Source organism: Barbus barbus (genome assembly GCF_936440315.1).
Source record: "Barbus barbus genome assembly, chromosome: 16".
NCBI classification, from domain to species: domain Eukaryota; kingdom Metazoa; phylum Chordata; class Actinopteri; order Cypriniformes; family Cyprinidae; genus Barbus; species Barbus barbus.
Window position 1 is genome coordinate 31,632,210 of NC_136744.1, and position 26,164 is coordinate 31,658,373.

General features: G+C 42.0%; 1 protein-coding gene across 6 annotated transcripts; it reads left to right on the forward strand.

Annotated features, from left to right (window-relative positions):
* The first annotated feature begins 7,348 nt into the window (after positions 1–7,348).
* LOC306882748 (lysocardiolipin acyltransferase 1-like) lies at positions 7,349–25,817 on the forward strand. 6 transcript variants are annotated; one of them, XR_013785283.1, is made up of 7 exons: positions 7,349–7,536; positions 16,792–16,965; positions 17,988–18,186; positions 18,261–18,407; positions 22,333–22,449; positions 23,802–24,632; positions 24,942–25,816. XR_013785283.1 is itself a non-coding variant. In XM_079437603.1 (6 exons), exons 2-6 carry the CDS (start codon positions 16,801–16,803, stop codon positions 24,290–24,292), a joined length of 1,119 nt encoding a protein of 372 aa, XP_079293729.1. In that variant the 5' UTR covers positions 7,349–7,536; positions 16,792–16,800; the 3' UTR covers positions 24,293–25,817. The 6 variants fall into 6 exon arrangements, 1 of the variants encoding a protein (XP_079293729.1); XR_013785284.1 differs by having other exon boundaries at positions 23,802–24,556; positions 25,010–25,809; XR_013785285.1 differs by having other exon boundaries at positions 23,802–24,549; positions 24,995–25,710.
* The last annotated feature ends 347 nt before the right edge of the window (positions 25,818–26,164 follow it).

A 26,164-nucleotide genomic window follows, 5' to 3' on the forward strand; every position in this document is an offset into this window, starting at 1 on the left:
CAGAACAACCACCCAATAAAGCATTACAATAATCTAGCCTCGAGGTCATGAATGCATGAATTAATGTTTCTGCATTTGACATTGAGAGCATAGGTCGTAATTTAGATATATTTTCAAGATGGAAAAATGCAGTTTTACAAATGCTAGAAACATGTTTTTCGAAGGAAAGATTCCTATCAAAAAGTACGCCTAGGTTCCTAACTGATTACGAAGAATTTACAGAGCAGCCATCAAGTATTAGACAGTGATCTAGGTTATTACATGCAAAAGTTTTGGTCCAATAATTAACACGTCTGTTTTTTTCAGAATTTAGCAGTAAGAAATTGCTAGTCATCCAGTTTTTGATATCAACTATACATTCCGTTAGTTCTGCAAATTGGTAAGTTTTTAATCAGGTCGCAAAGAAATATAGAGCTTGGTATCATCAGCATAACAGTGAAAGCTAACACCATGTTTCCTAATGATATCTCCCAAGGGTAACATGTAAAGCGTGAAAAGTAAGGGGCCAGGTACTGAGCCTTGAGGTACTCCATACTGCACTTGTGATTGGTATGATACCGCTTCATTTACCGCCACGAATTGATGGCGGTCAGAAAAGTACAATTTGAACCATGCCAGTGCACGTCCTCTAATGCCAACATAATTTTCTAATCTATTTAAAAGAATGTTGTGGTCGATAGTGTCAAACGCGGCGCTAAGATCCAGTAGCACTAATAGAGAGATACAACCACGATCAGATGATAAAAGCAGGTTGTTTGTAACTCTAATGAGGTCCTGGATTGTTTCTCTCTTGATGCGACTCGGCACAAAGACTTTAAACGTATTGTGACTTCCTGCAGTGAATCTATGTGTATGTGTGTGTGTGTGTGTGTGTGTGTGTGTGTGTGTGTTGTAAATGTGCATGTATACTGTATTTAGTTTTGCTAACCGCACATTGCCTTCCTGTCTCCATAGGCTCACCTCGAAACTAGCACACTTCCTCTCCACAGATCAGAAACACTGCACTGACTGAGCCTTGCAGTTAGTTTTAATTATTATTTATTGACGATTTATCATCCATTTTCAACAAGCTTTATATTTTTACAATATTAGTACATTTACATTTAGTCATTTAGCAGAAGCTTTTATCTAAAGCGACTTACAAATGAGGAAAATAGAAGCAATCAAAACCAACAAAAGAGCAACAACATGCAAGTGCTATGACAAGTCTCAGTTAACTTAACCCACTACACTACGCAAGGTTTTTTTTTTAAAGAAACAAGTAGATAGAATAGAAAAAGAAAGCTAGTGTTAGTATTTCAAGAAAAGCTAGCAGTTAGAGAATAAATATGCAATTGATAGAGGGTCAAGTGTGTTTCTGGCTGTTTTTGAAGGCGTTATGGTTGATGTGTCTAACTGGAAGGTGAAATTGTGATGAAACGAAGGGTTTGCTGAAACTAAAAGCAGTTCTGTCTTGGCAAGGTTGAGTTGAGGGTGATGGTCCTTCGTCCAGAAAGAAATGTCTGTTAGACAAGCTAAGATGCAGTCAGCTATCGTCGGATCATCAGGATGGAATGACAGGTTGAGTTGAGTGTCATCAGCATAGCAGTGATATGAAAAGCCATGTTTCTGAACGAAAGAGCCTAGTGATGCCATGTAGACAGAGAAGAGAAGTGGTCCAAGAACTGAGCCCTGAGGCACCCCAGTAGCTAGATGTTGTGACTTAGATACCTCACCTCTCCAAGATACCTTGAGGACCTATCTGAGAGGTAAGACTCAAACTACTGGAGTGTGGTTCCTGAGATGTCCTTTCTCAATAGGGTTGACAGGTGGATCTGGTGCTTGACCGTATCAAAAGCAGCAGACAGATCCAGCAAGATAAGTAATGAAGACTTGGAAACCGCTCTTGCAAGTCTTAGGGCTTCAACAACTGAGAGCAAGGCAGTCTCGGTTTAATGTCCACTTCTGAAGCCAGATTGGTTACTGTCCAGGAGGTTATTCTGTGTGAAAAAGGCAGAGACTTGGTTGAACACAACTCGTTCAAGTGTTTTTGCAATGAAAGGAAGAAGGGAAACCAGTCTATAGTTCCCTAAAAGAGTTGGGTTAAGGGTGGGTTTCTGAAGGAGGTTATACAAGCCTGTTTAAATGCTGAGGGGAAAACTCCAGTGTGAAGGGATGTGTAAACGATGCTTATAGACAACAGGATTGAGCCCAGTGCATTGTGGGTGTTAAAGCTTTCCTGACTTTTAGGCAAAAGTGAACACACAGCCCTTTTCTCTATTCATGTAATATTTTTAGTCATTGTTTAATTCAAAGCCCAGCAGTGAATGAGCTTCACTGATGTTAGTAAGATGCAGTGTATGCAAGCTCTCCATTCACTTCTGAAGATCAGAAATGAAGCTCTTCCTGTAATGAGACTCATTTACTGTATCTCTAGCTCTAGATTGTGTGCTCGTCTAGCGTTCACATTGTGCTCTGAATATAGTGTTGTGTTGTGATGAGTATGTGGCGTTGTATAAAAGTGTCCGCTGAATGAATGCATGTTAATGATGCATGTGTGTGATCGATGACACTGAATGTTTATGTAATCAGGCCTACGGTCAAATTTGTTCTGATTTGGCCATTGAATGTTTTTCATATTTAAACACAAATTTGGAAATTATCTGTGAGGAGACATGAGTGTCACCTACTGTATGCAGCATTTAGATTATGACTCTCAATGGGCTGAACAAGGTATTTTAAAGTGAAACGTTTTGGAATTTCTTGTGAGATTTTCACAACAGGTTGAAGTTGATCAGTGAGTTTAGTAGTGAGCTCTGCTTCATACAGCACTGCAATATTGACGATTAGCAGATGTGTCAGATACACAATGACTTTCCGGATCTCGGACAATGAGGGTCCTGTAATTCTTTCCATCGTTCCTGCTTACACTACTACCGGCACTGACGTCATTAATACAGTGGACGGAATGACACGGATCACCAGCTGTGAGGTCACGGGGTCAGAGGTCAGGAGAGGTGTTTACATCAGAGCTGAGTGTGTGTAGAGAAATGACTTACAGAAGATCAGATGAACTGCTTTTGCATTTCAGGACCAGCTACCATTATCCTGACATCAGATTCCACACCTGAGGACGGATTCACTTCTGAGAAAATCACTGTGTGTGTGTGTGTGTGTGTGTGTTAAATGGTTGTCATTCTCTCATTCTTGAAATTCTTTCCAGTGGAAACAACTTGGCATTGATGCTCGTCTGTCAGCGTGTCTGAACACACACACACACACACATTAGTGAGCTCATCTCATAGACATGCATTGTTTTTATATCAGGTTAATGATATTTTTGGTCTTAACTTCTTAACAACCTCCGACCCCTAAAGAAACCCTCACAGAAACCTGTGCAAAACACTAGATTCAAATACAAACATGATTGACCCGCTCACTACTAGTCACTGTATATTTGGACCTCACAAGTAAACCTGTACACACACACACACACACACACACACACACACGTGCTCTGAGTCACAGCTGAATGTTAATGTCTGTCTCTCTCTGTTCTTTTTCCCAGCAGCTCATCTGAGTTACACTGATTATGTAACACACACACACACACACACACACACACACATTCACAGTGCATTAGAACTCATTCTGTACACACACACACACACACACACAGATGCATTACTCTGTGTTGTGTGTGTGTGTGTGTGTGTGTGTGTGTGTGTGTTCAGTGTGCGTAAAGGAAAGTTTCTATTCCCAGATGAACACTGAGAAAACGGCAGATTATTTTTATCTTTCTTTGGTCTGAACATGAAGTGCAGCGGCAGGAGACTGTGACACACACGAGACGGCAGACCCACGACTTAGAAAGACGATTTAGTGCTAGAGAAACACACCAGAAACACTTGAGAAACACACCAGAAACACTTGAGAAACACATGGACTTAGTGTTTGCTGGTAGACCAGGACGGATATTGAGTCTGATGCCAATGAAACATCCAACAGCAGCTGCACAATAAAATAAGACATTTACAGTCACAATGAGCTCAGAGCTTCTTCACTGATTGAACATAACACCTTCTAGACTTATGTGATCTTATATTGTGATTCTGATGGGAAAATAGAGTCACAAACCACAGAATCATTTGACAATATCTGGTGTGCAGAAGCTGTTCATGTATATGAATGAAACCCACACAAACATTGTTTTCTGATGTTTACTCATGTTCTGCCCACTGTGATGTGTGTTTGACTCCATGTGACATGACAGCAGAACAAAACGCTCGGAGCTTCAGAGCATCTGCAGCTTCAGGCCTCGTTCTGCTGATTAGTGTCTAATGAGACGTCCTTTCAAACAAAGCAGAGTCAGTTTCGTTGTGTTCACTGTCTGTGAGATGTGAGCAGATAATAGTTTTCTGGTGTGATGCCAATCATCATCCGTCTGCTGGCCATCGCTTTGACCTTGTGAGCGCTGCAGCAATAAACTACACTGAGCATCAGATAAAACACATGCCACAGCGGCTGGATCATGGAGATAAACACACACACACACTCGCACACACACACACACACACACACACACACAGGCTTTATTTGTTAAACTGTCCGTGTTTTCCTCTGCCTGTAAATGGACTGCAGCGATCAGTGATGTCATAGAGATTATGTGTGCTGTCATTTATTACTTATGCTATCAGCACATCAAAAATCACTTATTCATGCCAGCAGGTTTTCCTAATCTAACTTTTTTTTATTGCATGAGAAACAAAAATGGAAGAACATACAGACAGAGCTAATGCATGACAATCAGAGGTTAAAGTTCAAAATCCAGTCATCCAATTCTCTAGAGTTAGTCTGGAGTGTTTTGCATTGGAAGTTCAGATCACCCCTGCTGGACGATGATGGAACTACACAAAACACCCATTCACACCTGACAGATAGATAGATAGATAGATAGATAGATAGATAGATAGATAGATAGATAGATAGATAGATAGATAGATAGATAGACAGACAGACAGACAGACAGACAGACAGACAGACAGAGAGAGAGAGAGATAGATAGATAGATAGATAGATAGATAGATAGATAGATAGATAGATAGATAGATAGATAGATAGATAGACAGACAGACAGACAGACAGACAGACAGACAGAGAGAGAGATAGATAGATAGATAGATAGATAGATAGATAGATAGATAGATAGATAGATAGACAGACAGACAGACAGACAGAGATAGATAGATAGAGAGGTAGGTAGGTAGATAGATAGATAGATAGATAGATAGATAGATAGAGAGGTAGGTAGGTAGATAGATAGATAGATAGATAGATAGATAGATAGATAGATAGATAGATAGATAGACAGACAGACAGACAGACAGACAGACAGAGAGAGAGATAGATAGATAGATAGATAGATAGATAGATAGATAGATAGATAGACAGACAGACAGACAGACAGACAGACAGACAGACAGAGATAGATAGATAGAGAGGTAGGTAGGTAGATAGATAGATAGATAGATAGATAGATAGATAGATAGATAGATAGACAGACAGACAGACAGACAGACAGACAGAGATAGATAGATAGAGAGGTAGGTAGGTAGATAGATAGATAGATAGATAGATAGATAGAGAGGTAGGTAGGTAGATAGATAGATAGATAGATAGATAGATAGATAGATAGATAGATAGACAGACAGACAGACAGACAGACAGACAGACAGACAGACAGACAGACAGACAGACAGACAGAGAGAGAGATAGATAGATAGATAGATAGATAGATAGATAGATAGATAGATAGATAGATAGATAGACAGACAGACAGACAGACAGAGATAGATAGATAGAGAGGTAGGTAGGTAGATAGATAGATAGATAGATAGATAGATAGATAGATAGATAGAGAGGTAGGTAGGTAGATAGATAGATAGATAGATAGATAGATAGATAGATAGATAGATAGATAGATAGATAGATAGATAGATAGATAGATAGATAGACAGACAGACAGACAGACAGAGATAGATAGATAGAGAGGTAGGTAGGTAGATAGATAGATAGATAGAGAGATAGATAGATAGATAGAGAGGTAGGTAGGTAGATAGATAGATAGATAGATAGATAGATAGATAGATAGATAGATAGATAGATAGATAGATAGATAGATAGATAGATAGATAGATAGACAGACAGAGATAGATAGATAGAGAGGTAGGTAGGTAGGTAGGTAGATAGATAGATAGATAGATAGATAGATAGATAGATAGATAGATAAATAGATAGATAGATAGATAGATAGATAGATAGATAGATAGATAGATAGATAGATAGATAGATAGATAGATAGATAGATAGATAGATAGATAGATAGATAGACCCTTGGTGCATACAGTTAACATTAAACACTGACAGTAGACGTTCAAATACAGATAAATACAGTTTAAACATATGTACATACAACTATACAGATATACAGATGAGGACATTGTAGAAAAATAAAGAAATAGATAAAGTGGCATAAGGCACATGGCAGAATAGATAGAGTGCAAACCAGTTAAATAAAAGTAAACTGTGCAGATATATGTGTAGTGCAAGAAGAGCTTATCAGTAGGGAGAACAGTCCTTGTATCAGACTATCTGAAGAGTTTGCAGTCAATGCTGGATGAGGTAGTGATCAGTCCAATGCTGCACAAGTCTGGTCACAGTTTTTAAGTTGGTGAGGGGGGGGGGGGGGGGGGGGGGGGGTCATAGTATCAGTGTTCAGTGTAATTAATAATAATAATAATAATAATAATTTGTTTAATAATCATTTATATAGCGCTTTTCAAGGCACTCAAAGCGCTTTACATAGTAAGGGGGGTGTCTCCTCGTCCACCACCAGTGTTGCATGGGGTAAAAGAGGGGAGGGGGGGGGGGCAAGGACGGGAGGGAGTTCAGCTTCCTGACAGCCTGATGTATGAAGCTGTCCTTCAGTCTGCTGGTCCTCGCCTGGAGACTCCGCAGTCTCCTCCCTGATGGCAGCAGACTGAAGAAGCTGTGAGTCGGGTGGGTGGGATCACCTGCAATGCGGAGGACTCTGCGGGTGAGACGGGTGCTGTAAATTCATCAATAGATGTAGGAATAATAACATTTCTATTCTCTATTAACTTCATAACAATTATAAAATATACAGATTTATATGAAAAATACACTTTTAGCGTCTTTACAAGTTCACCAGGACCGCCATGAACATGTGGACGCCTGACGGGGCGGGGCTTCGCAGTTCGGAAGTTGTCTGTGATTGGTCAGGTGAGCGCATGACGGGGCGGGGCTTTGCAGTTCGCAAGTTGTCTGTGATTGGTCAGTTGAGCGTCGTGTCGTCAGAGGCGGAAGTTCAGAAGTGGAGGTAGGATAATGATGGACTCCAATGTAAACAGCGCGTTCGCGTCGCGCTCGATCTGAGGAGAAGAGATAGATAGCTGTGGTGGTGTTACTCGACGGAAGATGCTCGGATGTCGTCGTCGCTGATATTTACAGTCAGTCCTGCGAACACAAAGCGCTGAAGTGAGTAAATAACGACACACACTGTCAGCAGATTCACATCATGATGAACCCTGATCTCTGTGCTTTATTATCTGCTCTGATGATCGTGACAGAAGAACACTGCTGTATTACGATTCATTGTTCGCACACGATTCATTCATTCATCAACAAGTGTGCAGCTTCATAACACTCCATAGGCCTCCATAATGCTCCATAACGCTCCATAACACTCCATAATACACTCCATAATACTCTCCATAATACTCTCCATAACGCTCCATAACACTCCATAATACACTCCATAATACTCTCCATAATACGCTCCATAACACTCCATAATACTCTCCATAATACGCTCCATAACACTCCATAATACACTCTCCATAATACGCTCCATAACGCTCCATAATACACTCCATAATACACTCCATAATACGCTCCATAACGCTCCATAATACACTCCATAATACACTCCATAATACACTCCATAATACACTCCATAATACTCTCCATAATACGCTCCATAACGCTCCATAACGCTCCATAACACTCCATAATACACTCCATAATACACTCCATAATACTCTCCATAATACTCTCCATAATACGCTCCATAACACTCCATAATACACTCCATAACACACCATAATACGCTCCATAACACTCCATAATACACTCCATAACACACCATAATACACTCCATAACGCTCCATAACACTCCATAATACACTCCATAATACACTCCATAACACTCCATAATACACTCCATAACACTCCATAATACACTCCATAATACACTCCATAACACTCCATAACGCTCCATAACACTCCATAATACACTCCATAATACTCTCCATAATACGCTCCATAACGCTCCATAACACTCCATAATACACCATGATACACTCCATAATACTCCATGACACTCCATAATACACTCCACAACGCTCCATAACACTCCATAACGCTCCATAATACACTCCATAACGCTCCATAATACACTCCATAATACTCTCCATAATACACTCCATAACGCTCCATAACACTCCATAATACACTCCATAACGCTCCATAATACACTCCATAACACACCATAATACACTCCATAACACTCCATAATACACTCCATAACGCTCCATAACACTCCATAATACACTCCATAATACACTCCATAACGCTCCATAACGCTCCATAACACCCCCTAATACACTCCATAATACTCTCCATAATACACTCCATAACGCTTCATAACACTCCATAATACACTCCATAACACTCCATAATACACTCCATAATACACTCCATAATACACTCCATAATACACTCCATAACGCTCCATAACACTCCATAATACACTCCATAACGCTCCATAACACTCCATAATACACCATAATACACTCCATAACACTCCATAATACACTCCATAACGCTCCATAACACTCCATAATACACTCCATAATACACTCCATAACACTCCATAATACACTCCATCAAGTCTGTCCTCCCCCCCTCACTTGACCCCTTCCAGTTTGCATATAGGTCCAACCGCTCGACCGATGATGCCATCACCACTGCCCTCCACCCAGCCCTCACACATCTGGACAAAAAAGACTCATATGTCAGGATGCTGTTCATAGACTTCAGTTCAGCATTCAACACAATCATCCCTCAACAGCTCACACACAAACTGGTCCAGCTGGGGCTCAACACCTCTCTGTGCAACTGGCTGTTGGACTTCCTGACCGGGAGACCTCAAGCAGTACGGGTCGGCACTAACACATCCAGCACCATCACACTGAACACTGGGGCCCCCCAAGGATGTGTGCTGAGCCCCCTCCTCTTCACTCTGCTGACCCACGACTGCACACCGTCACACAACTCTAACCTGATCATTAAGTTTAAGGATTACACGACTGTGGTGGGTCTCATCAGCAACAGAGATGAGACAAACTACAGGAGCGAGGTGAGCCGCCTGGCCGGGTGGTGCAGTGACAACAATCTCTCTCTGAATGTGGAGAAGACGAAGGAGATTGTTGTTGACTTCAGGAGAGTACACACTCAGCATGCCCCTCTGACCATCAACGGTGCGACTGTGGAGAGAGTGAGCAGCACCAAGTTCCTGGGTGTGCACATCACAGAGGACCTCTCCTGGACTAAAAACACTGTAGCACTGGCCAAGAAAGCACAGCAGCGTCTCTACTTCCTCCGCAAACTCAGAAGAGCCAGAGCCCCGACCCCCATCATGTGCACCTTCTACAGAGGCACCATCGAGAGCATCCTAACCAGCTATTATACTCCATAATACACTCCATAACGCTCTATAACGCTCCATAACACTCCATAATACACTCCATAACGCTCCATAATGCTCCATAATACTCCATAATACACTCCATAATACTCCATAACGCTGCATAATGCTCCATAACGCTCCATAATACTCCATAATACACTCCATAATGCTCCATAACAGTCCATAATACTCCATAATACTCCATATTCCATCCACGTCTGCCAGCCAGAGTTTGTTGACTGTTCCAAAGTCTAAATTAAAATCTAGAAGTGATCGAGCTTTTGCCATAGCCACACCTAAACTTTGGAACACATTACCAATCCATATTAGAACTGCACCAACATTACATATTTTTAAATCAAATCTCTTCACTGTAGCCTATGAGTTGTGATGTTTGTTGTCTGATGTTTTGCTTGGTTTGCAACTTTGCATTAGGGCTGTGTATTGGCAAGAATCTGGCGATACGATACGTCTCACGATACAGGGGTTGTGATGCGATATATTGTGATACTGTAAGCAAGGCGATATATTGGGATATTTCTTATTTTAGGAATAGGATATATATTTTTTAGTTAAGGTGTCATTAAGATCACACCACCATATGCAAACCTTAGCAAAAAATAAATGAGTAAAAATAGTTTAACCAGAACACACTGGGATCTGTATTAGTAATAATCAGTCCCTGTAACATTCAACATTACTGAGTACGAGAATAGGGGCAAATATTCAAGTGCTTGCATGATCCTTTACTTAAATGTATGTATAAAATGTATTTTATAAAAAGATAAAAATATATATTTATAGACTTTACTTTAAAGTTTCACAGTTTAAGTTTATAATTGTGACATACAATATCATAACATTTGATCTGAACAAAATATTACATCTGCTTAATATCAATGAAAATAAAGTGCTTGCAGAGAAAGAAAAGAAAACAAAACAACTGTAAAACAATCAAATAAATACAGATGTTAAACATTCTCAGAAATACAGATGTTAAACATTCTTCCATAATACACTCCATATATGCTCCATAATACTCCATAACTGCTCCATAATGCTCCATAATTCTCCATAACACTCCATAATGCTCCATAACACTCCATATATGCTCCATAATACTCCATAACTGCTCCATAATGCTCCATAATACTCCATAACGCTCCATAATGCTCCATAACGCTACATAACGCTCCATAATGCTCCATAACGCTCCATAATGCTCCATAACGCTCCATTACACTCATAATGCTCCATAACACTCCATATATGCTCCATAATACTCCATAACTGCTCCATAATGCTCCATAATACTCCATAACGCTCCATAATACTCCATAACGCTCCATAATGCTCCATAACGCTACATAACGCTCCATAATGCTCCATAATGCTCCATAATGGTCCATAACGCTCCATAATGCTCCATAACGCTCCATAATGGTCCATAACGCTCCATTACACTCATAACGCTCCATAATACTCCATAACGCTCCATAATCCTCCATAACGCTCCATAATACTCCATAATGCTCCATAACGCTCCATAATGCTCCATAACCCTCCATAACGCTCCATAACACTCTATAATACTCCATAACGCTCCATAACACTCCATAACGCTCCATAACGCTCCATAATACTCCATAACGCTCCATAATACTCCATAACGCTCCATAATACACTCCATAATACGCTCCATAACGCTCCATAATATTCCATAATGCTCCATAACGCTCCATAACACTCCATAATGCTCCATAACCCTCCATAACGCTCCATAACACTCTATAATACTCCATAACGCTCCATAACACTCCAAAATACTCCATAACGCTCCATAACACTCCATAACGCTCCATAATACTCCATAACGCTCCATAACGCTCCATAATCCTCCATAACGCTCCATAATACTCCATAATGCTCCATAATACTCCATAACGCTCCATAACACTCCAAAATGCTCCATAACGCTCCATAACACTCCATAACGCTCCATAATACTCCATAACGCTCCATAACGCTCCATAATCCTCCATAACGCTCCATAATACTCCATAACGCTCCATAATCCTCCATAACGCTCCATAACACTCCAAAATGCTCCATAACGCTCCATAACGCTCCATAATACTCCATAACGCTCCATAATCCTCCATAACGCTCCATAATACTCCATAATGCTCCATAACGCTCCATAACGCTCCATAACGCTCCATAATGCTCCATAACCCTCCATAACGCTCCATAACACTCTATAATACTCCATAACGCTCCATAACACTTCATAATGCTCCATAACCCTCCATAACGCTCCATAATGCTCCATAACGCTCCATAACACTCCATAATGCTCCATAACGCTCCATAACGCTCCATAACGCTCCATAACGCTCCATAATGCTCCATAACGCTCCATAATGCTCCATAATGCTGCATAACGCTCCATAATGCTCCATAACGCTCCATTACGCTCCATAATGCTCCATAACGCTCCATAATGCTCCATAACGCTCCATAATGCTCCATAACGCTCCATTACGCTCCATAATGCTCCATAACGCTCCATAATGCTCCATAACGCTCCATAATGCTCCGTAACGCGTCATAACCCTCCATAACTCGTCATAACTCTTCATCTCGCTTCATCTGCTGCTGTTAGTGTTTCATCCAGTGTTTTTCATTCAAACCAAAACTGCACGTGTTCCTCTGAAGTCAGGATGCTTTATTTCTCATTCAGACTGTGATAAACTGTGATTGCAGCTGTCATATTTCATCTGTCACTCTCAGAAAAGAGGTACAAAAGCTGTCCCTGGGATGGTGTTCTTTCAAAAGTCACACATTTGTACCTTGTTAAACGATGCATTTTAGTACCTTAAAAGTGCATATTAGTACCTGAAATATACATATTCTTACCTAGAAGATACATAAGTGCCTTTTAAATGGACAGCTGTTGTATCTTATTTTTGAGTGTTCAGCAGTACTTTAACCATATTTCAAAGACAACAGAAATAATTATTAAATTACATATAAAGATGTACTGAAGGCCTACTTAAGTGGGTCTAAAAAACACTCTTAAGTCTTAACTAATTGCGTTGAATATTAATTTAAACTATAACAGATTTTCATTCAAGTGTCGGAAAACATTACATTCAGTTCACACTAAAGCATATTTGTTTAAAGTGTAAAGTTCTCATTTCTTTTTCACGAGGGAGCTGCACGCAGTGTGTTGTGATTGATTGACAGATGTCAGTCAGACGTGAGGCTCCGCCCCCTGTCAAACGTTCCTGCTCTGACTCTGGCTTCGTTGGGTTTGTTTATCTGTTGCTGGTGTTATACAGTATAACTCAATAATTCTACCTGTCGTTTGGCCTTTTGAAATGATTTCCATCTCATATGGGATATTTAGGGTTTGATATCTGAAGAATCACGATTGAACGGGTAGATACAAAGACGCATGTTGCCTTCTAATAGTTCAGAGTCTCTTCAGGTATAAATGTGTTAAGCTCCTTCAGCTAATGCACACACCTCTCAGTGCTTTATATAGTACACTCTTAAAAATAAAGACTTCACAGCGATGCCATAGAAGAACCATTCAGTCAAAGGTTCTTTAAAGAACCATCTCTTTCTTACCATTTTATAATCTGAAGAACCTTCTTACGCCACAAAGAAGCTTTTGTGAAATAGAGGTTCTTTATGGAACCATTTAGACAAAAAGGTTCTTCTATGGCATTTATTTTTAAGAGTGTACAGACTAATTCAAAGCAGCTTCACCGTAATAAACTGTCAGGAATCAGTCATTATAATTACCTCTATCCGATTACTGTTCACCTTATCATCAGTTAGTTCTGTACATCAGCTCTCCAGCAGATTGTGTGGAGTCACTGAGTTCAGTGTTTAGTGCAGTACATGACGGGAACGCACAACGGTTAATGTTCTGAACGGGTGAAGTTATAGCGGTTAACACAAAGGCTGGTCACACAGATAGTGAGGAGATGATAATACCTTCATTGGTCCAATCATTAATCACAGAGACCGCATGAGAAACTAATTAACTGCTGTTTCACGATGCTGTGGAAAAAGAGATGAGAGCGAGTTCATGTGAAACGTGTTCGGAGGCACACGGACCGGGTCAAAGTCTTGTTCCCATCGTCCTTTCTCCTCTTGTTCGGTCCTCACATTAACATTTAACTAACTAGTCCCGTCAACAATCAGCTGGAAATCAAGCCTCATCTTCTGTTTGTTCATATTCAGAATGTAAACAATACATATGTGAACTCCACTCAGAAATCCTGAACACTCGAGTCAAATGTATTTATTAGGGCCGGGACTCGATTAAAAAAATTAATCTAATTAATTAGAGGCTTTGTAATTAATTAATCGAAATTAATCGCATTTTAATCGCATATAAATATTTGACCTGAGAACAGTGAGAAGTAAGTTTTTTTTTATATGGATTTTTAAATTTGCCATCCACAGGGCCAACCAAAGCGGTCTGATCAGCTTCTTTGTCCATGTTCACTGTGGTTTGTTTTTGGCTGTTTCTCAATATGCGTTCTTCAGCGATCTTGCGTCCTTGTGTTCTCGTTCTACGTCATCATTAACCGTCGAAGTTCAGTTCCAATTCTCAAGAACGCAAGTATAGAGGATGCATGAAAGTGCCCGGATATGTTCTTGAAATTGAGGATGCATCGAGTGCAGACTTGAGAGAATCGAGCCGTTAGAAATCCCAGAAGACGCTGTGGGTGGCCGGTGTACGGAAGCCTGTAAGCTTTAAAGTCGCTCTCACAAATACGGCTCTTCAAGTTGAAAGTAAACATTTATCGTTTTGTTTTGGTTAATTTTAATAAAGTTATAAGACCCGGAGAAAGTCTGCATTTTTATTGGCATATTAAAATTAATCTTAACAGTAAAACATATAACGCTGTAAAATAAAACAATACAATTATATGAAAGTAATATCTATAATAGTATGAAATGTTTTAATAAGTTATGACATTTTGTAATATTTATTGTTCATTGGCCGTTTCTTATGCTGAGACTATGCGGTCAGTTAAGCAGGAACGCAGCACATCTCAGTTCTCATAAGTGTGCGTTCTGTGTTCTCGCGTCCTTCCGAGTTCGTTCTTCCAAGGAAGCTTGGCAAGACCGGTCTCCACGAGAACACAAGTCCGTTCTTTGCGTTCTTGGAATTGAGAAACAGAACGCTAGTAGGTGCTCCAGGATAATCGGTCTGCCGAAACTCATCCAGTGAGAAACGTTCCGCGGTGCAAAAATAAGTGCGATTAAAATTCGTTAAAAAAATTTAACGCGTTATTTTTGTGTAATTAATTAATCTAAATTAACGCGTTAAAGTCACGGCCCTAGTATTTATATAGCGCTTTTCTCATTACACATGATTCAAAAACAGCTTTACATTATATTAATGTTTATAATATCTTAATATAATATAATATTTTAATATTTGTTTTTATCATGATTGAGGCTAGTGTGTGTGTGTGTTTGATTGCTCTGATGACGAGTGTGTGTGCGTGTGTGATTGCTCTGATGATGAGTGTGTGTGTGATTGCTCTGATGACGAGTGTGTGTGTGTGTTTGATTGCTCTGATGACGAGTGTGTGTGTGTGTGTGATTGCTCTGATGATGAGTGTGTGTGTGATTGCTCTGATGACGAGTGTGTGTGCGTGTGTGATTGCTCTGATGATGAGTGTGTGTGTGATTGCTCTGATGACGAGTGTGTGTGTGTGTGTGTGTGATTGCTCTGATGACGAGTGTGTGTGTGATTGCTCTGATGACGAGTGTGTGTGTGATTGCTCTGATGACGAGTGTGTGTGTGATTGCTCTGATGACGAGTGTGTGTGTGTGTGTGTGTGTGTGTGTGATTGCTCTGATGACGAGTGTGTGTGTGTGTGTGTGATTGCTCTGATGACGAGTGTGTGTGTGTGTGTGTGTGTGTGATTGCTCTGATGACGAGTGTGTGTGTGTGTGTGTGTGTGTGTGTGATTGCTCTGATGACGTGTGTGTGTGTGTGTGTGTGTGTGTGATTGCTCTGATGACGAGTGTGTGTGTGATTGCTCTGATGACGAGTGTGTGTGTGTGTGTGTGTGTGATTGCTCTGATGACGAGTGTGTGTGTGATTGCTCTGATGACGAGTGTGTGTGTGTGTGTGTGTGATTGCTCTGATGACGAGTGTGTGTGTGTGTGATTGCTCTGATGACGAGTGTGTGTGTGTGTGATTGCTCTGATGACAAGTGTGTGTGTGTGTGTGTGATTGCTCTGATGACGAGTGTGTGTGTGTGTGTGATTGCTCTGATGACGAGTGTGTGTGTGTGCTCTGATGACGAGTGTGTGCGTGCTCTGATGACGAGTGTGTGTGTGTGATTTTATGACGAGTGTACGTGTGTGCATGCGCTCTGATGACGAGTGTGTGTGTGCTCTGATGACGAGTGTGTGTGTGTGTGTGGTTGCTCTGATGACGAGTGTGCATGTGCTCTGATGACGAGTGTGTGTGTGTGTGTGGTTGCTCTGATGACGAGTGTGTGTGTGTGCTCTGACGAGTGTGTGTGTGTGTGCTCTGATGACGAGTGTGTGTGCTCTGATGACGAGTGTGTGTGTGCTCTGATGACGAGTGTGTGTGTGCTCTGATGACGAGTGTGTGTGTGCTCTGATGACGAGTGTGTGTGTGCTCTGATGACGAGTGTGTGTGTGCTCTAATGACGAGTGTGTGTGCTCTGATGACGAGTGTGTGTGTGCTCTGATGACGAGTGTCTGTGTGTGTGTGTGTGTGTGTGTGTGTGATTTGATGACGAGTGTGTGTGTGCTCTGATGATGAGTGTCTGTGTGTGTGTGTGTGTGTGATTTGATGACGAGTGTGTGTGTGCTCTGATGACGAGTGTGTGTGTGTGCTCTGATGACGTGTGTGTGTGTGTGTGTGTGGGTGTGTGGTTCCTCTGATGACGAGTGTGTTCTGTGTGTTTCAGGGCGGGGAGATGCTGTCTGTCAGAGGCCTGTGTTTCCTCCTCACTCTGTTTCTGGGCAGTTTCTTCGGCAGCGTGTTCATGCTGGGTCCGGTTCTGCCGCTCATGCTGCTCTCGCCGGCCTGGTACCGCTGGCTCACTGACCGCATCGTGGCCACCTGGTTCACCCTACCAGTGGTACGCTGCTCGGCATCATGGGATACGGCTTGAGCTTCACTATTAACCGTCCAGAGCAGGATTCACAAACGCTTCTCAGCCAGAATCTCTGAAACTGAAACTAAAAACATTAATAACTTTAGTTGCTTAGAAGTTGAAATAAAATAAACCTTAATTGAAATAAATAGTAATAATAAAATTAGGGCCAGGACTCGATTAAAAAAAATAATCTAATTAATTAGAGGCTTTGTAATTAATTAATCGAAATTAATCGCATTTTAATCGCATATAAATATTTGACCTGAGAACAGTGAGAAGTAAGTTTTTTTATATGGATTTTTAAATTTCCCATCCACAGGGCTTCTTTGTCCATGTTCACTGTGGTTTGTTTTTGTCTGAACGCTAGTAGGTGCTCCAGTATAATCGGTCTGCCGAAACTCATCCAGTGACGTTCCGCGGTGCAAAAATAAGTGCGATTAAAATGCGTAAAAAATTTTTACCCGTTATTTTTGTGTAATTAATTCATCTAAATTAACGCGTTAAAGTCCCGGCCCTAAATAAAATTAATTAATAAATCTAGTTGCCAAGGTAATATTTAACATTTTTTATTTAGTATAATTAAAATATTATAAAAATTAATAGACATGTTTTTTAAAATAAATGAAGATGACAAACATGCAACAAAATTACTAAACTTTTAAAAACTAATTCAAAATATTAATGAAAACTAGTATTCTAGTGTGACTAGTATTTCTAAATTAACAGTGATCTGAAGCATATTTTGATGGACTGTAATGGTTGAAACTCCTTTAGAACTTTGTTTTTGTTGATTCTTATGAGTAGATTTTTAATGAAGTGAGGCCAGGTTTACTTTTATTTAATCAAAGTTAAACACGAGGGAGAGTAATTAATGACAGAATTTTCATTTTTGGCTGAACTAACCCTTTAAGTGTTTAGCTTTGTTTTGTTGTTAGTAATGCATGTGTTATTTGTGCGTTGTTAGCATTGGATCAGCGCGTGTGTGTGTGTGTGTGTGTGTGCAGGCGCTGCTGGAGCTGGTGTTCGGGGTGAAGGTGGTGATCACGGGCGACGGCTTTGTTCCGGGCGAGCGCAGCGTCATCATCATGAACCACCGTACGCGTCTGGACTGGATGTTCCTGTGGTGCTGTCTGCTGCGCTGCAGCTACCTGCGTCTGGAGAAGGTCTGCCTCAAATCGGCGCTCAAGGCCGTGCCCGGCTTCGGTGAGTCCATACACTCATTAACAATAGAACAGAACCGGGGAAAGCATGACGGGTGTGTCTGGTTCTGTGCGCAGGCTGGGCCATGCAGGTGGCCTCTTTCATCTTCATCCGGCGGCACTGGGAGGAAGACCGTGCTCACATGGCCAACATGCTGCAGTACTTCTGCCACATCAAGGAGCCACTGCAGCTGCTGCTGTTCCCTGAGGGCACCGACCTCACCGGTGAGACACACCTCACGACTGACCACACCCAGCACCACTGACCACACCCAGCACCAGCACCCCTGAGCACACCCAGCACCAGCACCACTGACCACACCCAGCACCACTGACCACACCCAGCACCAGCACCACTGACCACACCCAGCACCACTGCCCACACCCAGCACCAGCACCACTGACCACACCCAGCACCACTGACCACACCCAGCACCGCTGAGCACACCCAGCACCAGCACCACTGAGCACACCCAGCACCAGCACCGCTGACCACACCAGCACCACTGACCACACCCAGCACCACTGACCACACCCAGCACCAGCACCCCTGAGCACACCCAGCACCACTGACCACACCCAGCACCACTGACCACACCCAGCACCACTGACCACACCCAGCACCAGCACCACTGACCACACCCAGCACCAGCACCGCTGACCACACCCAGCACCGCTGACCACACCCAGCACCACTGACCACACCCAGCACCAGCACCACTGACCACACCCAGCACCGCTGAGCACACCCAGCACCAGCACCACTGACCACACCCAGCACCAGCACCGCTGACCGCACCCAGCACCACTGACCACACCCAGCACCAGCACCACTGACCACACCCAGCACCACTGAGCACACCCAGCACCAGCACCGCTGACCACACCCAGCACCAGCACCGCTGACCACACCCAGCACCAGCACCGCTGACCGCACCAGCACCACTGACCACACCCAGCACCACTGACCACACCCAGCACCAGCACCCCTGAGCACACCCAGCACCACTGACCACACCCAGCACCACTGCCCACACCCAGCACCAGCACCACTGACCACACCCAGCACCACTGACCACACCCAGCACCAGCACCACTGACCACACCCAGCACCACTGACCACACCCAGCACCAGCACCACTGACCACACCCAGCACCGCTGAGCACACCCAGCACCAGCACCACTGACCACACCCAGCACCAGCACCGCTGACCGCACCCAGCACCACTGACCACACCCAGCACCAGCACCACTGACCACACCCAGCACCACTGAGCACACCCAGCACCAGCACCGCTGACCACACCCAGCACCGCTGACCGCACCAGCACCACTGACCACACCCAGCACCACTGACCACACCCAGCACCAGCACACCCAGCACCACTGACCACACCCAGCACCACTGCCCACACCCAGCACCAGCACCACTGACCACACCCAGCACCACTGACCACACCCAGCACCAGCACCACTGACCACACCCAGCACCACTGCCCACACCCAGCACCACTGACCACACCCAGCACCAGCACCCCTGAGCACACCCAGCACCACTGACCACACCCAGCACCAGCACCCCTGAGCACACCCAGCACCACTGACCACACCCAGCACCACTGACCACACCCAGCACCACTGACCACACCCAGCACCAGCACCACTGCCCACACCCAGCACCAGCACCACTGCCCACACCCAGCACCAGCACCGCTGACCACACCCAGCACCACTGACCTCACTCAGCATCATAACACCAGCTGAGACCAGAAATCGACCCTTAGCCCTTCAGTCATCTTCAAAACACAAGTGAAGATATTTGTGAACCTGGACCACAAAACCAGTTATAAGGGTCTTTTTTTTTTTTAAATTGGACAATATTTGTCTGAGATACAACTATTAGAATATCTGGAATCTGAGGGAGCAAAAAAATCTAAATATTGAGAAAATCTCCTTTAAAGTTGTTCAAATGAAGTTCTTAGCAATGCATATTACTAATCAAAAATTAAGTTATGATATATTTACAAACAAGCAACCACAACACCACCAACAAGGCCAAGGTTTTTATAGAGGGAAGAACAGGTGGAGCTCGTTCTCTTGATGAGTCTCCTAGCACCGCCACCAGCCGGCAACAGCAGGAAGAGCAGGAGACTCGTCACAATACTCCTTTAAAGGTGCCATAGAATGAAAAACTGTCTTTACCCTGGCATATTTAAATAATAACAGTTCTGTACATGGAAATGACATACAGTGAGCCTCAAACACCATAGTTTTCTCCTTCATATGTAAATCTCGTGATTAAAAAAGAGCACTGAAAAACAGGCGAATCAGAACATAACACCGACTGTGACGCAACAGTCAGGATCACTACGCCCCCAACATTTGCATAAACCCGCCCTTGTTCTAAGCCGGCCGAACCATCAGAAGCTCTGCAGGTATTGTAGATAAACAAGCGCGGACAACAGCGGAAATAACACAATAAATGTTATGTTCCAGGCCGTGCAGGGGGTGTGAAGTGCAGGGATGGGTTGGTGTCTGTATTCAGAAAGGCACAGAAAGCAAATAACGCGAGCCACTAAAGGGACATGGTTAGCTCCTTGCTAGCGGTAGCCTGTTACAGTACATAAGATTTCAGTCTCAGTAAGGAGAGATGAGGATGATGGCGAATGACTTACAGATCCTGAGCACCACTGACAAGCATCTGATCTTGTGAAATGTGTGGTAAGTACTGTTGCTCCATAATGTAAACATAGTTTGTGTGATCGCGTCTCTTGAAAGTGAACTATAACGCGATCGATGGATCGTTCAAAAGCAGTTTCAATGCCTCGCATATTAATAACGGCTCCCTGATGCCCACGTTTTATATACAGTATAATTACCCGACGATATAACTGCGAGAGAAAGTATTTAAATATATATTTTCCTCCCTGTGCTGATGAGCCGTACTGTGAAACAGCCAATCAGAGCAGAGCTCATTATTATTCATGACCCTGCCAAATAAGCCAATAACAGACCGTTTCATTCTAGGGAGAAATCCTAGGGTTGTAAATGGACATGTAAAATCGTTTCTGGAGATTTTTTGCCCTTACTTAAGCCACATACCTTCTGTGTAGATATCAGAGAACAATTTAAAATACTGTATCAATGCATTCTATGGCACCTTTAATCAAAAGGCACCAGACTACAGAAAATGTCATATACGCCAGTAATTTTCTTCTGGGGGACGACCCACCCACATTTATTCTGCTTCCGACGCTCATGAATGTGTTCATGTGTAAGAGTCAAAATCTGCTAAGAGGTCATTAATGTAACAAATCATGTAAAAAAAATGATCATCTTTTATTGGAAAATTAAACAACAGTTTATCGAACTTTGATAATTGCCTTAATCTTTAAACAGCTGAGAAGATAGTGATCTACATTTTATAAAAAAAATAAATCACCTGTGACTTTCACCAAGTCTATTCTCACCGGTCACTGTGTTATGTGTTTGGGACGTTATGGTCTCTGTATGTATTTTTCACAGACGAAGGGTTACATTCAGTTCAGTCAGTTTTAGAAATCAAGTTTGAGCAGGAAAGCTTCTTGTAAACAAATGTTCTATTTAACCCATGAAAATGAAATAATAAAATAAATAATACTGAAAAATCACATTTTAAAACATTATAACTCCTTAGCAGTTTTTGACTGATAAACGATGATGAAATGATGAGAGAATATTACAAAAGTTTGGGATGGCAGTAGGGTGAGTAAATGATGATTTCTGAGCATCTCGCACTCCCAGCTGACAAAAAAGTACACTTCTATAAACACTTGAACATCTTTCATTCACTAGTGTGCTTAAGTGTACTAGAAGTGCTGACTAAATACATTTTAAATACAGAGATAGAGTGTTAAAAGCACATTTTAGTTCATATTCATGGTGTCTCACAATAGCACAGTTGAGTACACTTAGATGATCTCACTGATAAAGCCCTGAGAGATCCGGGTCAGACGGACATCTGCTGATCTCACATCATTAGTTTGACCCCAATCCCATTAACGGTTTGATCTCGTCCGATCTCTCAGACGCTCTCACGAGTGTCTCTTTATTATAAGGTTTGTGTGAAATCTGCATCTGATTTCTGTTTTCCTCGATGTCTCTGTGCAGAAAACACTCGTGCCAGGAGCGACGAGTTCGCTGAGAAAAACGGTTTTCCCAAGTATGAGTTCGTTCTTCATCCTCGCACCACCGGCTTCACCTTCATCGTTGACACGCTGCGGAAAGGTCAGAGGTCATCAGTGCATCAGTAGTTCAGAGGATCGAATTAGAGAGCGATGAATCCAGCGTAGATGTTTGTCAGAGCTCACAAACGAGCTCAACCCCTAAACCAGTTAAAGTGTGTAGAATGTCAGGCTCATAGAGTAGAGTATAACGCTTGCAACACCTGGGTCACGGGTTCGATTCCCAGGGAATGCATGAACTGATAAAGTCTAAGCCTGGAATGCAGTATACACGACCAGTCAAAAGTTTTGGAACAGTAAGATTTTTCATACTTTTAAAGAAGTCTCTTCTGCTCACCAAGCCTGTATTTATTTGATCCAAAATACAGCAAAAACAGTAACATTTTGAAATATTTTTACTATTTAAAATATCTGTTTTCTATGTGAATATGTGTTAATCTGTAATGTATTTCTGTGATCTGCAGCTGTATTTTCAGCATCATTACTCCGGTCTTCAGTGTCACATGATCTTCAGAAATCATAATAATATACTGATTTACTGCTCAAGAAAAAAATAAATTAATAAAAAATATGATTATCAATATTTAAATCATTTTTCAGGATTCTCTGATGAATAGAAAGATCCAAAGATCAGCATTGATCTGAAATAAAAAGCTTCTGTAACATTATACACTACACCATTCAAAAGCCTGGAATCAGTCAAATTAATTTGGGAAAGAAATGATAGAAATTAATACTTTTATTTAGCAAGGATGCTTTAAATTGATCAAAAGTGATGATAAAGGCATGTTACAAAAGATTTCTATTTCAGACAAATACTGTTCTTCTGAACTTTCTATTCATCAAAGAAACCTGAAAAAATTCTATTTAGCTGTTTTCAACATAATAATAATAATAATAAAAGTTTTTGAGCATTAAATCAGAATATTAGAATGATTTCTGAAGGATCATGTGACTGCAGCTTTGAAATAACATTAATAAATTACATTTTAAAACATATTCAAATCAAAAGCAGTTATTATAAATAGTAAAAATATTTCAAAATTGTACTGCTTTTGCTGCACTTTGGATCAAATAAATGCAGGCTTGGTGATCAGAAGAGACTTCTTTGAAAACATCAAGAATCTTACTGTTCAAAACCTTTTAACTGGTAGTGTATGATGAAAATAACTTAAAATATAATGATAATAACTATAACTATATTGATACATTTGGCCATAATGATTAAATTAGTGTGCAGACCAGTGGATAAGATTCTGTTTATTATAAGCGCGCTGTATTAAAAGTCTTCCAGTTGAAGTCTTTCGGCTGGTAGAGTCGTGGTCATCTGTCAGATGCGTGAGATCAGTGAGTGTTTTGTGGCCTGTGGCTAGTGATTGTTATTTCTGTGCGCAGGTGATAACCTGGACGCGGTGCATGATATCACGGTGGCGTATCCGCAGAACATCCCTCAGACGGAGCGGCACCTGGTTCTGGGTCTGTTTCCGCGTGAGATCCACTTCCATGTGCGGCGGTACTCCGCGGCGTGTCTGCCCTCGAGCACGGAGCTGCTGCAGCGCTGGTGTCAGGAGCGCTGGCGGGAGAAAGAGCAGCGTCTGAAGGACTTCTACCGCTCCGAGCCACGCCGCTTCCAGGAGCCCGAGGCCCGCGTGCCGCCCTGCAAGAGCGAGAGGAGAGTGGCTCTGATCAAAGCTGCCTCGCTGCTGTACTGGAGCGGCTTCATCACGCTCTCCTGCGCCGGCCTGTGGCTCTCCACCCCTCTCCGGCTCTACTTCCTGCTGATGGTCGTCTTCTTCCTGGGTCAGCTGCGGGTCACGGGCGGCGTGGAGCTGATGGAGCTGGCCTGTCACCGGCGCTGGAGCAGAGCCCAGGGGAAGCAGGACTGAGAGATGATGAAAATATAAACATTAGAAACACACAGCAGTCATCACTGTGCCAACGTGAATGTTGTCCTTTAACTCTTTCAGGTCTTTGTGTTTCTCGTTTGTTTCGTTTTGTTTTAGTAGCTCGGGTTATTCAGTTACAGCCTTATTTTAAAGAATTATAAGATTTTATTTGGTGTTCAGTGCTGGCCAGAATGATCAAACACTAGTATCTCCAGCAGCTAAAAGGGGTTTGAAGTCAGTTATTTCTATCGTTTGCTGTAGTGTGTCAGAAGGAAATATCAGTGTTTGCCATTAATTGTAGTAATCCAGTGATTTTAGAGATCTGATCTGATCATCATCAGTCTGTCTGGAATAACATGAAGAAACAGAACAAACTGAGACTAAATCCAGAAGAACTGTGTCTCCGAGACGCTTCAAGAAACCTCCTACAAAGCTACAGAACTGTTAAAGGATTTAGGCACTTGTGTAAAAATGCTGTAAAATGAGGATGCTGCCAAAAATAATGCCATAAATAGATTTTCTTGATCAATTAACTTCTATGAACTAAACTAAATCAACATTTGTTGTGAGCATGCTTTGTGTTTAAAGCAGCTTTTGTCCTCGGTGCTCTTGAGCAGAGTTTCTCAGGAGCTTTTCTCAGGAGACACAGTTCTTCTGGATTTAGTCTCAGTTTGTTCTGTTTCTTCATGTCACTCCAGACAGACTGATGATGATCAGATCAGATCTCAAACATCTCACTGGATTATTACTATTAATGTAAAACACTGATATTTCCTTCTGACACACTACAGTAAAAGATACAAATAACTGACTTCAAATCCCTTTTAGCTGCTGGAGATACTGGTGTTTAATTATTCTGGCCAGTGCTGTGTGTATGTTTTATAGTTATGGAACGCAGCCATAGCACATTAGCTTCGAGCGCTCATGAAAAGAAAGAAGACAGAAGAACGCAGAACATTCCCAGCATTTCTTCAGCTGGAATCAACTCACGTGACGTTCTCAGACAATCCTCGTGTAAATCAGGACTGAGTCACCCGTATGAAACCTGACCGGACCCTGTCCTTTGACCTCTGACTCCTGGTGACCTGTGTGTGCTGTGCTCCTGGTTCTGTGGTGATGGAGGAAGACCGGCTCACTGTGATGGAGATCTGTGTCTGTGCTCCTCGTCATGTTCGTGTCACGATCACTCAGGTATATTCACTGTAACCAACCACTGCTGAGCAGATCATAATCAATACGCCAATAAACTCATCTTCTGTGTTCCTTTATAAGCTCTGCTCCAGTTCTGGAGACTTTGCTCTGTTTTGCTTCCATAAGATGTCTGTTCTTTCAGACTAGAGGAAAGAAACCATCCAAAACACACATTTAAGTGTTCATTTGATCACACTTTATCTATTAAAGTCTGAAGATTTCAATCAAAGGGTTTTTTCTCTTTACAGGTGTATTCCTCTCTGATTTATATAACATTTCACTCCTAAAATTTGTGTTTGTTTGTTTTCTGATAAAAAGAGAAATTCAAAAACCCCCTCTGGAAAATCCTTTGTCATCAACCAAACCAGACAAGAATTATGCACCTGACTTTATACAGTGATCAGATGTATGGTAAATTAAATGCATATTTAATTAATGCTTCATTTGCATATTCAAACAGAACATTTCAGAAAGATAAAATACTCTTAATTCTTAATCTGAAAATGATATCTATCAGTTAATCCTTTACCCTGTAGTGTTTGATTATAATAGAGAATAATGAATGAGACGGAGGATTGATGGAGATCTCCAGATGTCTGAGGGTGAGGCGGTTGCCGTGACGACAGATGGTGCTCATGGGTTGCTTAGTAGCGTGATGCAGGATGATGTCGGTGGAGGCGG

Coding starts and splice junctions, on each gene's coding strand:
- LOC306882748 (XM_079437603.1), top strand. CDS start 16,801: ATGCTGTCTGTCAGAGGCCTGTGTTTCCTCCTCACTCTGTTTCTGGGC. Junction 16,966..17,987: donor CCTGGTTCACCCTACCAGTG/GTACGCTGCTCG, acceptor GTGTGTGTGCAG/GCGCTGCTGGAGCTGGTGTT. Junction 18,187..18,260: donor CAAGGCCGTGCCCGGCTTCG/GTGAGTCCATAC, acceptor TTCTGTGCGCAG/GCTGGGCCATGCAGGTGGCC.